Source organism: Amblyomma mixtum, chromosome 1, assembly GCF_055824585.1.
Source record: "Amblyomma mixtum isolate Tamu chromosome 1, ASM5582458v1, whole genome shotgun sequence".
NCBI lineage: Eukaryota > Metazoa > Arthropoda > Arachnida > Ixodida > Ixodidae > Amblyomma > Amblyomma mixtum.
Window position 1 is genome coordinate 129,960,701 of NC_143012.1, and position 15,119 is coordinate 129,975,819.

At 47.9% G+C, this 15,119-nt stretch overlaps 3 protein-coding genes across 13 annotated transcripts in view; 2 read left to right on the plus strand and 1 right to left on the minus strand.

Moving 5' to 3' along the window:
• The window catches only part of LOC149367588 (uncharacterized), a 1,242,925-nt gene that overhangs the window by 715,208 nt on the left and 512,598 nt on the right, over positions 1–15,119 (plus strand). The gene's annotated exons all lie outside the window — the stretch shown is intronic.
• LOC149367592 (CD151 antigen-like) overlaps positions 1–15,119 on the minus strand; it is a 231,785-nt gene that overhangs the window by 149,313 nt on the left and 67,353 nt on the right. The window lies entirely within an intron of this gene.
• Positions 5,904–7,718, plus strand: LOC149367594 (uncharacterized; the record flags this gene model as incomplete). Its single annotated transcript, XM_089575045.1, has 1 exon — positions 5,904–7,718. A coding segment is annotated over one exon (735 nt), but the record flags the coding sequence as incomplete, so codon positions are not given.

Genomic DNA, 15,119 nt, shown 5'->3' on the forward strand with positions numbered 1-15,119 from the left:
TGCATGCAGGAAGCGAGGCTCCTTGATTTGTACTTTATTTTACAATGAGAGCTTTAGGAGTAGGTTTCCCACGAATCTTGTTCCAGATGGATTTACCGCTCAATTCAACACAGCAAAAAGCACCAAGAGTCCCACCAGACAAAGCGCTTCTGGTGTCCTCGTTCGCGCACTCCGCTCGTGTGCATGTTGACCGACACTTGCTAGGCACTCCGACGTGCAGCATTTGGTACCACTGAATCTTTCATCAGCCGACATTAGACGTCCCTTGTTCCTGTTTTACTGCACTCGGAGATATTCCGCATATCCTGAGGACCACCCAGGCACAGTCCCTCCCCCAAGTGTTGCCACATCTAACGCAGGACACTCGCGTCGACACCCCGGGTGCAGTGGTGTCGTGTTCATTTCTTTCCCTCTTGCCTTCGTGCTTTTGCGCAGTTTCTAACCTACCTCGGTAATGACCCAAAGAGCCTGCAAGAACGTCCTACTAAATCGTAATCATACATACTCTGCTTTTCAAGTGGAACTTGATGTAAGCAGCACGGCACCGAAGTGCTTGTGTTAAGAGCTGTTTCCCATGTAATATGACCAATTGTTAGGAGGCGCTTCGTCTGCCTAATTCCTTTCAGTCTGCCTTCGTTTCGTTTGCAACCAGCTTGGCGGGTTTTAAGGCGGAAGCCTTTAATACCTCATTGTTGTAAGCAGGAGCTGTCGACAAGAAATGTCACGCTTTTCAGTTGGTCGAAGCGGTCGTAACGTCACAGTGCGCGAATTTCAAACGGGGCCAATTGTACTTTGGCTACTAACCATGCAACCAATTAAAGGGATCGTATAGTGATGCTCCAAGTAAGTTTGAGTTTAGTTAATTGCTTATTTCACCAATTAGTCCAATTAACCTTTCTAGTCAGACCAGATAAATAAATAAAACCGAGTAAGAAATTGGCCGAGCTTGTGAATCGAACCCCGGTCTCCGGAGTGCGAGTCGAGCACTCTACCACTCGGCCATGCCAGCTCGATGGTTTGGAATGAACAAAGGTGCGTCTAGTGAATACGGTGTCTTCGTTCACTCCCATCTTCCTACCTTCCCGTTACGGCGAGGTTCAGGAGTGCACCGAGATATGCGAGACAGATACATTTCCTTTCCTCAAAAACCAATTTACTGACGAGCAAGGCGTATTTGTCCGCGTTTCAGATTGGTCCAAATTGTCGTGATGTCACTACGCGCGAATTTTGACGGGTGTCCACCGAAATATGTGAGACAGTTACTGCGCAACTTTCTTTCGTCAAATACAATTTTCGACTAGTGTCTACTGAGATATGCGAGACAGTTAATGCGTAATTTCCTTTCCTCAAATACAATTTTCATTTTCTTCACTACGGCCCCTCTTTCTTCTTTCACTCCACTTGCTCCCTTCCTGTACAGTGCGGCTCAGGTGTCACCGAGACGAGAGAGAATTACTGCGCCATTTACTTTCCTTAAAAAGCGTTGCGTTCAAAGGGCAAGGCGTCGCGCCGAACGGGTGGTGGCGTTCAATGGACTCAGTGGCAGCGCTACAACACGCTGTCGCGTTCCACTCCTAAAGTCGAAGCTTAAGCGTCATTAATTGGCAGTTAATTAATGCACCAACAAAATGTGAAGTGAACAATCGCGTAGCAGAATGCAGCACTCAGGCTTTCGCCTTTCAGCACTTTAGCCGCTAAAGTTCCTCGTAATTTTTTTCCTCAAAAGTAAAACTGCTTCACTGGCTACGGAGGACGTTAGGGGGTGCTTGTTCGTGTCCGCAAAATTTGAGCTGAATTTGAAATCTTACATCTTTTTTCGGTGTTGTGCCATTGACGCCGAATGCAGTCAAGTTATTGGGATTTCTGTGACATGTGCGCTCCCGACGCGTCCCACCTGGAATGGCAGTGACATTCGCTCGGGGCTCCCGAAGCCAGTGCACGAAATTTCCACCCGACAGGGCGACAGCAGTGCGCTTCAGTCGAGGCGTGATTTTTAAGTCTGTGCTGCTGTCGCGTTGCGAAACACCTGCCACGAACAGCGAAGCGGGCCGGAGCTTCGAGATGAAATGAGCGGCAACTCCCGGGCGCTGCGCAACGGAGCAGCTAACGGGGTACTGGGACAGGCAACACAACTTGCCCATGTTGCTTCGGAACTGATTATTCAGGGCAATTTCCATGAGTTCATTAACGGCAACCATCATGCGCCTATTTCGTGGGCGATTCAACAACAAGCTGCCATTTTCTGTATCACTGCCATGAATCAGAAAGAGTTGCACAGGGTCCAGTACATCGTTTGCAGCTACAGTTTGGGAAGACTAGTCTTAAACTTGTAAACATGTTTTCGGGAAAATAAATGTGTTTATTATATTATTATGTTATGCTCTGGCAGAGCACGCGTTGCGTTTTCAGCGCCTGAGAAAGTAAGGAGCGCGTGGAAAAGGTCGGTGAAAAAATGGCTGAGGCTTAGCTAAGGTTAAGCCTAGTCAGATGCGAAGCATATCGATGGCTAGGCTTGGTAATACATGGCTTTCCTTGGTTGAATACTTGGTCATTTTAATACAACCACTAGAAGTGTAGCAAGGATTGCCGTGGCAGCTATATACGGGATCATCGGTGAATTCAATGCAGAGTGTACAACCGCTGCCCCAGCACCGGCTACAACAGCATTCTTGGCACCCATGGAAAGTACATTGGAAACACCCTTAGTGATTCCACCACCGCCACCATTCCCTAGCGTTCCGAACTTGTAGAACTACTGACGGACTCGGTGGCAGCACTAGTGGGAGCATTGCTGACAAGTTCCTCGCTTTGTTCTTTAGTTGTTGTAGAACGTGTCGCCGAGCCGCATATTGAGCACGCCGCTTAGCCAGACGTTCATCCTGCTCTTCATCGGTCTCTGTGGCACGTTGAAGCTTTCGCTTCTCGTTCAAATCAGCCCTGCTTCTAGGCGGCATCTCAACACCTGGCCGCCTCGTAAGTGCCCGGAGAGCGAGGCAAGCCAAGCTTTATACCGCTGCTGTAGCGTCACGTGGTCAGCTGCAGCGCCTCTGATGTGGAGCCTCCACCGCCGCGGCCGACCGCGCGAGCCGGCAGCCCATCTCTCCTCTGCTGTGACGTCATGTTGTCACGTGGTCAGCCGCCGCGCCTCTGATGTGGAGCCTCCACCGCCGCGGCCGACCGCGCGAGCCGGCAGCCCATCTCTCCTCTGCTGTGACGTCATGTTGTCACGTGGTGTCACGTGGTCACGCTAAAGGTCAATGGTAGCTCCACCGCCGCGCTCGACGGGCTGTAGTGTAGCTCTAGTAATATGCTTCGCATAAAACACGTCTACAAAGGCTGCTTCTCCTGTCACCGCTTACGGCTATCGTGCGGCAAGTCCGTAGTCAAGCTGGTGATGGCCTACACTGGAGAGGACGACACTTCCTTCAAACGTCCATCAGCCTACGGTGCTCGGTTGCGACCAGCATAAGAGGACTTCTCGCCAGTCAACGCCTCTTGTAAAACAGCGCAACAGCTGAAGCCACACAAGGAAGGGGCAAAACATTCCAGCTACCGGAGTCGGCACCGAGCGAGCCTCACCTCCATCTTTCGAGCCGACCATCTTCCGTCTTACGCACTCTGTTCTTTTCACGCCAAATATCTGTTCCGACCAATAAAAAGTCTCCCTTTCAACAATGCTCAACGACTTCCACCAATCACGGCTCAAAATACATTAGTCACAGTAAAAATGTGCAGTCTTCTGAACCTTCTAAAAATTGCAGCCATGGAGCAATTCCGAATCGAACGAGCTCAGGACAGGCACGGGCAGCAACAAGGCCAACCATAGATGGGGCAGAAATATTGGTCAATGTTTGCTCTTAGTGAAACTCAATTTCTGTCTGGCTTGTTGATTTTTGGTCAGCGCCAAAGGCGCATTCATTTCCGAGGGAAGTGGGTTTAGAAATGATCTAGGTTTGGACGCCCACTGGCAGCAGCGGATTGAGTGAAATGCTTTTGCGCCGATATTTCGGACCGTACAACGTTTTTCGTCGGCTCGGTAAACTGGACTATAAGTCATCCCGAACGAAATCACATCTCAGCAACGCCGCGTACGGCCAGAAGTGTTCCGTGTCGTCCGTATAAAGCCCTATAATGCGAGCTAAAGGGCACTGTGTTTCCTCAATCCGTGTTTATTTTTGCACAATTCGTTTAGTTTGTAGTCGCTTTACTTGTTTTCAAGAATCGGGTCGATGCTCCTTTGAGAGGGCAGTAATGCTGCGAATCTTAGCAGTTCATTCCTCAAAACTGCCGGCACGCCGCTTTATGACATTGTTTGCGATGCAAGACGCGACCACACTTATCTCGATTGATCGCATCCAGGCGGAGCCGATTCTACGTTGTTCCAGAATGTTGCAGTAACATTGCAGGCCGTATCTTGAAAGTTCGCTATGAGCTTTAAATTGAGCACGGCCGAGGGCGGCGACCGCCGAGCATGCTTGATGCTACGCCGCCGCTGAGTGCTTCAGTCTATTGTGGGCGCAAGTCAGCCCAAATACAAGGTTTTATTTAGAAGCCATTTTCGCTGTCTTGCTGCTCTCGGAACTCCAGTTACCATTACGTGACAATATCAGCCTTCGACTACCTACTAACTGAGCAAACATCAAACCATTTGCAGTGTCTTGCAGACAGAAAAACGGAAATAAGGGGTTCTTCAGAAGGTGGTCATTGAAACCAGGGAAAATATAGGAAAATGTTTTTTCTTTCATTCCTTTTCAATTTGCGATGAACAATAACCACAGCTCCTACAGCTGCCTCGCTCACCGTACGGTAACATTTGGTGTGGAACTTGAGGCAATACAGAAAGTTCCTACGTCCGCCGCTTTGGACTAGGGTGGGCGCTGACGAACAGTTCAGTTGGTGAGCATGTTCGGTTATATCAAATATAAACGCCTCCAAAGCAGGGGAATGGAAAGCTACCGTTGTAAATAGCCTATGTATACAGCCTGTTCATGTACACAAACGCCTGTATTAAGTACCATGTTTGAAAGCTCAGTTGTAGAGCACCGCACGTGACATGCGGACGTCGTGGGTTCGGGTCCCACGGTTGTTTTTTTCTCCTGCATTACAGTAAATTACCTTTTTGGTAAAAATGGTTGCACTGCTAATTTTCCCATCATCAGATCCAGAATTTATTCAATTAGCTTTATTGGACAGATTGTATTACTGTAGTGTGCATTTTTGTATGCTTCTTTTCCACATTGTCTTCAGCCGACCATAATAATTTGTCACTCTTTCGCTTTGCCCACTTTTTTCTCATTTTTTTATTTCTCATATGTATGACCGCAGGACACTTGTATCTCCACCCCTACGTCATCCTTAAGGGTTAATCAATAGTAATGATGATGATGATGACATTGCCTTATACTTTCCTCGGTTTCAGTGACTGTTAGCCGTCGTTGTACCTTTTTGATTACCGTTGGAACTGATGTAAACCGCCTTACGTTCATTTTCTCATGGCTTTCTTTGGGATGTCTTTTCTTTTTTTCGAAGTTAGCCTAACATTTTACCCCATTGATAGCGGTTATTGTTTATTCCGCCGTCAGCTGTTAATCACATTTGCCACTTTTAGTACCCGCACCGCGTCTGAACCTGGATCATTGCTGCTTGTGCGGCCCTGAACAATATGCCTATGCATGGTGTGGAGTGCGGTGTTCCCCAGGCACACATATCGTCAGAGACAGCTTGTGGAGCTCTGAATGGACCGCACGTACGGCTCAGACAAACAACGCTAGAGCGAGGGTGAGCGGGCATCAATGGCCCTCATGACACTTGTATCTCCACCCCTACGGCATCCTTAAGGGTTAATCAATAGTAATGATGATGATGATGACATTGCCTTATACTTTCCTCGGTTTCAGTGACTGTTAGCCGTGTTTTCGTGGACTTGTTTCGTGGACTTGCTTTGTTCTTGTGGTGACGTCGAACTTAATCCTGGACCTGGCACTGAAACTATGTTTACACAAATTCTAGCTGAACTGAATGTCCTAAAGCAAACCACGCAGTCAGTACATCAACAACTTGGCGAAACAAATAACAGGATAGCTGCTATCGAAGGAAAACTGGACGGATTGACTTCTACTGTTACATCTTATTCACAGAGAGTCGACGAAATGCAAAAAACTGTGGAAACTTTGCTTCGTAAGGTTGACGACTTAGAAAACAGAAGCAGGAGAAATAATCTAATTGTCTACGGTGTGCCAGAAAAAAATGACGAGCAGCACCAGGACCTAGAGGCAATTGTGTCTGAAAAAATTCTCAACGACATACTGAAGGTGCCTAATGTAGCTATCGAGCGAATTCACAGACTTGGAAGACCTGCTGAAAAGAAATGCCGCCCACTAATCTTTAAACTGTTGAACGGAAGGGACAAGGGAAGGATCCTTCAAAACTGCAGCAAGCTAAAAAACACGAAATACGTGATCTCGGAAGACTTTTCGCCACGTGTTCAGTCAATACGTAAGAAGCTTTGGGACAGCGCCCAACAGCAAAAAGCAAATGGTGCGAAAATCGGGCTCTTTTTTGACAAGATAAAGATCAACGGAAAACTGTTCCGATGGGATGAAACTCTCGAGGAAAGAGTGCCCGTAAATGATCCCTGACCAGTCTGTTCGGACGCTCGCAAATATCACAGACATGCGCAGACTGTGAAGTTACCCAGCCAATGCCTCGAAGTCCGCCCCACTGCGGTCCCTTTTTCTTTGTTGAACATTAATGCCAGAAGCATATGGAATAAATGCGATGACTTAGAATGTCTTCTTATCACACACGACGCAGACATCACAATCATAACCGAGACTTGGTTGAACGAAGCTATTCTTGATTCAGAAGTAATACCCAACACTCATGAGATAGTACGGCACGACCGTAGCGGAAGGGGAGGGGGCGTAGCCATAGCTATAAAAAAGGGACTAGATTACACAGTTATTCCTCATAACACAGGCATCGAAATGGTTTGGATATTGCTTCGGTTTAACAATTTGAACATTTTTATTGGTTCTGTGTATAGACCCCCGGATGCAGACGTCTCGGTTCTAGAACGACTGCACGAATTTTTGTTAGAACATGGTAAAAAATATGCTTATGTAATGATGTGTGGTGACTTTAATTTACCAAAAATCAACTGGGAACTTCTGCGTACTGTAGCTTCATGTCAAAATTCTGATCTTTTGCTTGATATCGCCTTTGCATTTAATTTAAAGCAGGTCGTGCAGGGGCCGACACGTACTGCATCAGGTTCAAGCTCCCTTCTAGACCTTGTGTTTGTTACCGATACTATTGAAAAACTTGGCTTCTCCGTTGAAATCATACCAGGCATTTCTGATCACAAAGCTGTACTCTTCAAAAGTAACATGATGCGACCGCCTGTCCGTGAGTTAAGAAAACCATTTCTTGACTTCAACAATGCCCTAGACGAAAGTATCTTAGATTTATTGGAACAAGACTACGATGAATTCGTTGAGAAACACGCGGCTGGTCTCATGAAAGTTAATGACCTATGGGTGCACTTCAAGTCTATTGTACACAAATGTATCACAAGATACGTGCCGACTAAACTTAGAAAAATGAATCGCAGTAGTCCCTGGATTACTCGCGAACTGCTCCAGCTCAAGCGTCGTATCAAGCGTCTAGGATCCAAGCGCTTTAAAACAGGGCACGTTTCCCTGCGGTCACTTCGCACAGAGTTGCGCATGAAAATTAAACAGTCTAAGTACACTTTTTTTAACGCTAAAATGCATAACTTTCTCACCGCAGACCCACACAAATTTTGGATACACTTAACAAAGAAGAAGGATACAGTTAGTAAAATTCGTTTGAATAACAGAGAAAGTAAGGATCCTTACGACATTGCATCAGCTTTCAATAATTACTTTTCTTCAGTGTTTTCTACTGACAGTAGGCAGGAGCCTGAATTTCGATCCACGTGCCTTATCTTACCAGACCTACAAATATCTGTCGAAGGAGTTTTTGCAGCTCTACTCAATTTAGACAAAAAGAAGTCTCCTGGGCCCGATGGCATCCCAAATGCGTTTCTCTCCCGCTACGCAGAATGGTGCGCGAAATATCTTGTCATCATTTACAATGAAAGTCTTTTAAATTCAGAAGTTCCGGCTGACTGGAAGACTGCAAAGGTCATCCCTATCCACAAATCGGGTGACAAACTTTGTGTAAACAACTACAGGCCAGTTTCACTCCTGTGTACCTCGGGTAAGGTTATGGAGCATTTCATTTTCAAGCACTTGATTTCTTTTCTAGAAAGCAGTAACTTCTTTTCTAGTAACCAGCATGGGTTTCGGCGTGGCCTGTCCACCGTAACACAACTAATTCACACAACCAATGAACTTTTGGCATGCATTGATCAGGGTGGGCAATTAGATGCAATATTTCTCGACTTTGCGAACGCCTTTGATCGCGTTTCGCACCGTAATCTATTAATAAAACTCAGACATCTATTACAAAATCAGCGTCTTGTTCAATGGCTCGATTCCTACCTCTCTGAACGGCACCAGTACGTCCAGATCTCAGGTTCCAATTCTATGCCAGCTCCAGTTCTCTCAGGAGTACCCCAGGGCTCCGTTCTCGGTCCACTATTGTTCCTTATTTACTTAAACGACTTAAACTTCGACTCCCATGTACGGTGCCGTTTTTTCGCTGACGACTGCGTTGTATATCTGCCTATTCAAAATGCGGAGGATCACCACGTGCTGAATGACTACCTTTCAGAGGTCTCAAGGTGGTGCCTAATCTGGCAAATGTCACTAAACACGTCTAAGTGCTCAAAAATGACATTTACGCGTAAAAAGTGCGCTCTTAATTACACATACACAATTAACGGTGCAGCTGTCTCCCCCGTAAACGAATACAAATACTTGGGGGTTGTATTCAATAGTAACTTGACTTGGAGTTCGCACATCGGGCATATAGTCTCAAAGGCGTCCAACAGGCTTTGGCTGTTAAGAAACCGTCTAAGGCACTGCACATCTAAAACTAAATTAGCAGCTTACACTGCACTCGTACGGCCATTACTGGAATACGCAGATGTGGCTTGGGATCCGCACACCCAAGTAGATGTACAGCGCATTGAAGGCGTTCAAAGGAAGGCGCTTAGATTTGTCTACAACGCATATGGAAGGCACGTTTCGGTTACTAATCTATTGAGGCAATCTGAACTGCAGACACTTCAATCTCGTCGCAAGTTGCACCGTCTAAAAATGTTGCATGGGATTGTTAATAACTTAACAAACATTCATTTTGAGACCTACATGGCATACAACACTTCACGACCAACGCGCAATAAACACAATTTGACAATCATGGTGCCACGGTGCCGAACGAAAGCGTATCAGTTTTCTTTTTTTCCAAGAACGATATTGGAATGGAACGGGCTTCCGTGTGACGTGGTCCGTTTGACAGATCAGAAGTCTTTTTTATCTGCTGTCATATCGTCATTTTAAGCGCAGTGTATTCATTCATGCTCTTTTGTTTGCTTTCTTTTGTTTGTTTGGGTAACCGAGTGCATTTAACCTTGCTCTTTGTCTTTCTATAAAACCCTGTGTGTTAGCTTTTGCTTCTTTATTCGCATTTTTACTTGCTTTGTTTTGTCGCGATGTACGATGTACCCTTGTACCACTCCTGCCTTGGCCACCAAATGGAGGCTGGCAGTATTGAATAAAATAAATAAAATAAATCAACCCGGTGTCGCAAAGACAGGAAAGGAGAGGCACAATCACGATGGGCTTGAACGCATTTCCTGGTGCTGGGATTTGACGAAAAATTCCTAGCGGGGCTTCATTTGTGTACGATGTCTGGTGTCGCCTGCCGCATGGAGGCGCGAACATTTTCTAGCGGAAGCACACCGTAATTCACGTTCCCAGAACGACCACGCAGGCGTATTGGACTCCAAACCAAAACTTGTTCGCTAGGCTGGCGAAGTACCTCCCTCTGACGAAGGTTGCAGCACGGCTTTCTTGCTTTCCATGGGGTCGCTGTCTAGCCAGTTGGCGGGCCGCATCTGCATGCCGAGCGAACTGTTCAGTGCCAGCGATGGGCGGATGCATTTCACAAAGTTCGTGCTTGCCCTGTCGTTCGTTCACTTTTCCGGCCGAGGTATCGAAGGCACCTGTTTTTCGCAAACATGTTGCGGCGCGGCGGCTGACATTTTGACCTCCGGCATGAAAGGTTAAGCCCTCGTGACGCTGGAGGAGCATTCGAGACCATTCCGCCCCCTACCCGTATTGTCGCCTGGACGCGAGCGCTTCTACTCTGTAGGAACGGAGAGCTGTGGGTTACGGCACCTCGTTAGCATCGGGGCTTTCTCTTGCGTTCCTTCTCAGTTCCTTTGTTTTTCTTTTTTCCTTTCGAGGTCTGCGAATCGTTGGCGCGTTGTGCCTTGAACTTTATTTGTCACGAGAACGCGGCAGCGGGAAAACCGCAGTTGGCCTGGAGAAATCTGTGCGTGCGGAAGTAAGTCAGGTAAGGTCAGCAAGCGAGCCTAGGCGGGAGTCTGACGTGTACAGCGGCGGCCCCGAAGATGCGTGGGCGGCGCCCCAAGCTCACCCGTATACGCGACACCCCGCCAGCCCCGCAACGAGCACCGCTGCCTGACGCTCCACTCCGCCGCTAAGCCACCGTTTCTTCCCACTCGATCAAACTCTTTTCTTTGTCCTGTCGCTCACTGTTTCTCGTCTTAATATTTTGTATAGTATTTCATTCTGGCGTAGCATTGCTGTACCGTTGTGTTCCTTCCTCATACTAACGCGTTTGTTGGAATCATGCCTCTGTTCTAGCTGATTGTCTCGCGCCTGGCCAACTGACGGTGTTTGGTTAGCCGCTGTGTTCCTGTAATGAGTTGTTGTTGATCTTTCCAAAAGTAAAGCGTTTGTTATGGAACTAGTCGACGCCTCATGCCTCCTGTCAATGGCTAATCAGGCGTGGCCCCTGTCGCCGCTCAGCAGTGCGAACCGCTTCTTTCATGGGCGGGGTGAAGTTGTTCGCCCCACCACATATAAATTTGCGGAGAATGCAGCGTTCGGCACGTTCGTCCGATTAACGCCAATCTGGCGTCAACCAACCATAGTGACGCCCACAATCTCCTCACAGTGTGCAACTCTAGAAGAGAGTGAGTGGTGGTACGTGTTGACGGAAAGAATATCACAGCGCTAAGACAGTAAAAGGGAACGAGACACACTTGCGCTGCAACCTTCGGCAGACACACTTGCGCTGCGTCCAGCGTGTAGTCGCAATAATGCACCAAACGGAACTGCGGGACGCCTGCCGTCTCTTAAAAGGCAGTGTTACAAGCGAACGTTACGTAAGGCAGTTTCTTGTCGCACTCCTCGTCAGCGTCGACGTCGATAGAAACGATATCGGCTTATTTAACCTGTCAGTGAGTCCATTTGTTTCAGTGTGGCAGGCAGTGCTTTTGCCGCCCCTAATCCCACTGAGCCGCATGACTTCCGGAGTAAATGCCGATGTAAATGCCGACACAGTCAGGTGAAGCTTCTGCAGGGGCACTGCAGGGGGATGATGATGAATTTATGAATGTCAGCCGCGGTGCCTTAGGGAAAGGCTCGCGTCTCACAATTCCCGGTGAGGTAGTTGGTGGCAACCAAAGTTCACCTGTTACCCAGCGATGACTTCACAAATGGGCCTAGCAAGTCCAGGCCGACCTAACGGAAAGGGACTCGAGGCGGATTAATGGGCTGGAACACTCCGCCGGCTTGACTGGTGGTGCCTTCCAACACTGGCACTCACGGAAAGTCTTAGCGCTGGACAGCTGCAGTAAGTCTGATCCAGTAGTACTCCTGCCATAGCCGTACCAACGCTCTAGAAAAGCCAAGGTGCCCGGGAGAAAGGTTGTCGTAGAATGCATGCAGAACTTGGAAGCGAACCACCGTTGGAACTACGATTAGGTACAGTGTCCGTGGGGCCGTAGTTTTTCTTGTGGAGGACGTCATCCCACAAGCAAAACGACGCTATTTCACGCGTGAAGGGAAGGCGAGTCCTTCTAGATGCTGTAGAGGGCCCACTGCTTGGTGTCGTCGCTGTGTTGCTGATTAGACCAAAGCCGGATCGCCGTCTATGTCAGCTTAGGTGCAAGGAATAGGAGCACAGGACAGGCTGTCAGCATCACTGTGTTTTTTGCCTGACTTACAAACGATTTTGAGGTCGAAAATCTGACCTTATGTTTAAACTTCGACTAGACCTGGTACTTGGTTCAGTTATTTTCATGGCGATTACATATTATTCAACGTTTAACAGGAGGACTCGACTGGTATGTTTGTTTGTTTTAAATGTTGATCAAGATCAGCGATATTAGGGACCAGAATGCCCTCATATTTTAAAAAAAGGGTTGAAAAGCGCACTGACAAGAAGTGGAGGTCTAGTTACCGAGTGTTAATGACAAAAATGTTACTTTTACTGAAGACTTTTCAAAGTAAAATTTATTTCAGCGTGAACGTCCACTGGAAAGGTGTGATAAAAACGCCAAAAGCGTAAATACAGGCCATGCCTGCACTGGTGTTCTTGGTAGTTTTCTTTCTCTTTTTCCAGTAGAACTACCCGGGTGCCATTTTAATAACGTTCCTTTAACTAAAAAACAACGTCCTGTCGTTTGGGCAGCAAGCGCGGGTGCTTGAAAAATGCTCGAGAGGCGTATTTAGGAAAATAGAACTTTGTATGCCTTTCTTGTCTTGCGGCTGCGGTGTGTCCTGTGTGAACGGCGGTTCGCCTAGCCACGCCCCCGCTAGAACTGACTCACCGCTTCCCTGGCCCTCCCTCTCTTAGTCCTCCTTTGGCCTCTTTGTGGTGTGTTGATCTGTCGACATGGGTCAACCCCAGTTTGCCACCACAGCTTCACCCTTAATTTCTGCAATCTTCAAAGGCGCTGCTTATGTGTCTCGTTCTGCTCCAGTCAGCCACGCGGTCCAAAATACATGTACTCCCCGCAAAGAAAATATCAGCCTCCGTTAGGACTGCACTGCTGCAGAAATCCGTTCCATCGTTCCCTGCCAGCACTCGGCCACCTGAAGCATCCATGCACTGCTGCATCAGAATTGGTTTAGGTTTATTGGCTTTTAATGTCCCGAAGCAACTCGAGCTATGAGGGACGCCGTAGTGAAGAACTCCGGAAATTTCGGCAACTTGGTCTTATTTAACTGCACTGACAGCGCACAGTACACGGACCTCTAGAATTTTGCCTCCATCGAAATTCGGCCGATCGAACCCGCGTCTTTCGGGCCAGCAGCCGAGCGCCGTAACCACTGAGCCACCGCGGCGAGGCTCTGCACCAAAATTATCCGCGTGAATTGCATTATGTTCAGACTTGAGCAATTACAGACGCAAGCAGACGACGTTCTCGCTTGTTTCTTCATCCCACATAAAAGCGGGACGGCGGCGATTGCAGGAATTAGTTCCTCCGGCCACTGAGTTCCCATCGCTCAATGCGCGCGGAAGAATAAAGGCGCGCACAGCGGCGATCCCGAGAGGCCCGGTTCAGTCGCTCATTAATCATTGCCAGGTACAAGCAAGCAAGTATATTAAGATACGGGCGTGCTGCAGCGAGTCTGCGGGCCAAGCGTACCTCGGCGTGACGGATAGTCATCCGGGGAGCTGCCTTTGTTGGCCGTCTCCCTTCGGAGGCGACGCACCCCAACACACGCCGCCTTCGATGGGGGCAGCCTGGGACAAAGGCTGAAGGATGCTCTTTCGGCCTCTCTTCTGCCCGCTAACACATGAGCGCGGACTTGCAGCGGCAAACTACTCCGTAATGTGAGCGGGGAAACCTTCTTGCACGGACCCGTCGGAAGGAGGCAATATTTGAGCATGGCCGCTCAAATATTAGAGGCTGCAAAGGGACATTTCAATGCCGCAACCTAGTTCAAAGTGTGACGGAGGCGATATAGCGAAGGACATAGAGAAAGAGTGTCTTATGAGACCACTCCTATAATCGAAAGCGAATTTCCCCGAACTCCTTTCGTCTGCTTGGACCTCAGACTCCCACGAGCTCCTCAGCAACGGCTCAGATTATAGAAAAAAAAAAACGTCGCTAGATTTGGGACGCCTACTCGGCCGTAGACAATACAACCTTCCTGCACCATACCGAACATGTTTATTCGATCTGACAAAGACGCGGCGCACGAGCTGCAGTCAACATGTAAACATACACGAAAATGTTTTGTTGCTTGAGCTGCTTCGCTATAAGAAAATGGGAACGCAATAAAAGATTACTATCGTAGAGCCATCGGAACACCGAAAACCCAAGAATAAATACCCTACCGTGTCGCAGTCTGCGCGTGCAAGATATCGTTCTGCCCTCGCCCTGACTTAAGAACTGTCTGTCTAGGCCTTGTTCCTTACTAAATACGCTCGTCCATTACAGAGCCCGGCGCATTGCTTCCTAATGACAGCGGACACAATTCCTTCGTCCTGACATCATCAATTTGAACAGAGGGATATAGCGTTCATTAATCACGAGAAAGCATTCGATTCAGAAGAAACCTTAGTCCAATATCCCTCAAGAGAAAAGTATACAACAGCTGTACATTACCGGTACTCACCTATGGGGAAGAAACGTGGAGGCTGACAAAGAGGGTTAAGCTTAAGTTAAGGACAACGCAGCGAGCTATGGAAAGAAAAGTGTTAGGTGTAACGTTAAGAGATCGGAAGCGGGCGGAGTGGGTGGGGGAAGAAACGCGGGTTAATGACATCCTAGTTGAAATCAAGAGGAAGAAGTGGGCTTGGGCAGGGCATGTAATGCGAAGGCAAGGTAACCGCTGGTCCTTAAGGGTAACGGAGGGGATTCCAAGAGACGGCAAGCGTAGCACGGGGCAGCAGAAAGTTAAGTGGGCGGATGAGATTAAGAAATTTGCGGGATTACGGTGGTCGCAACTGGCGAAGGACAGGGTTAATTGGAGAGACATGAGAGAGGCCTTTGCCCTGCAGTGGGTGTAGTCAGGCTGATGATGATGATGATATTTATTTTCAGGTAGCCTGTTTCTATGGGCTCTTGAAGTGTGCTGGAGTTGAATTTCAGGCATTTGTTGGCATTTCTTTGTCATTTTTCGTTATCTTTATACGGTGTA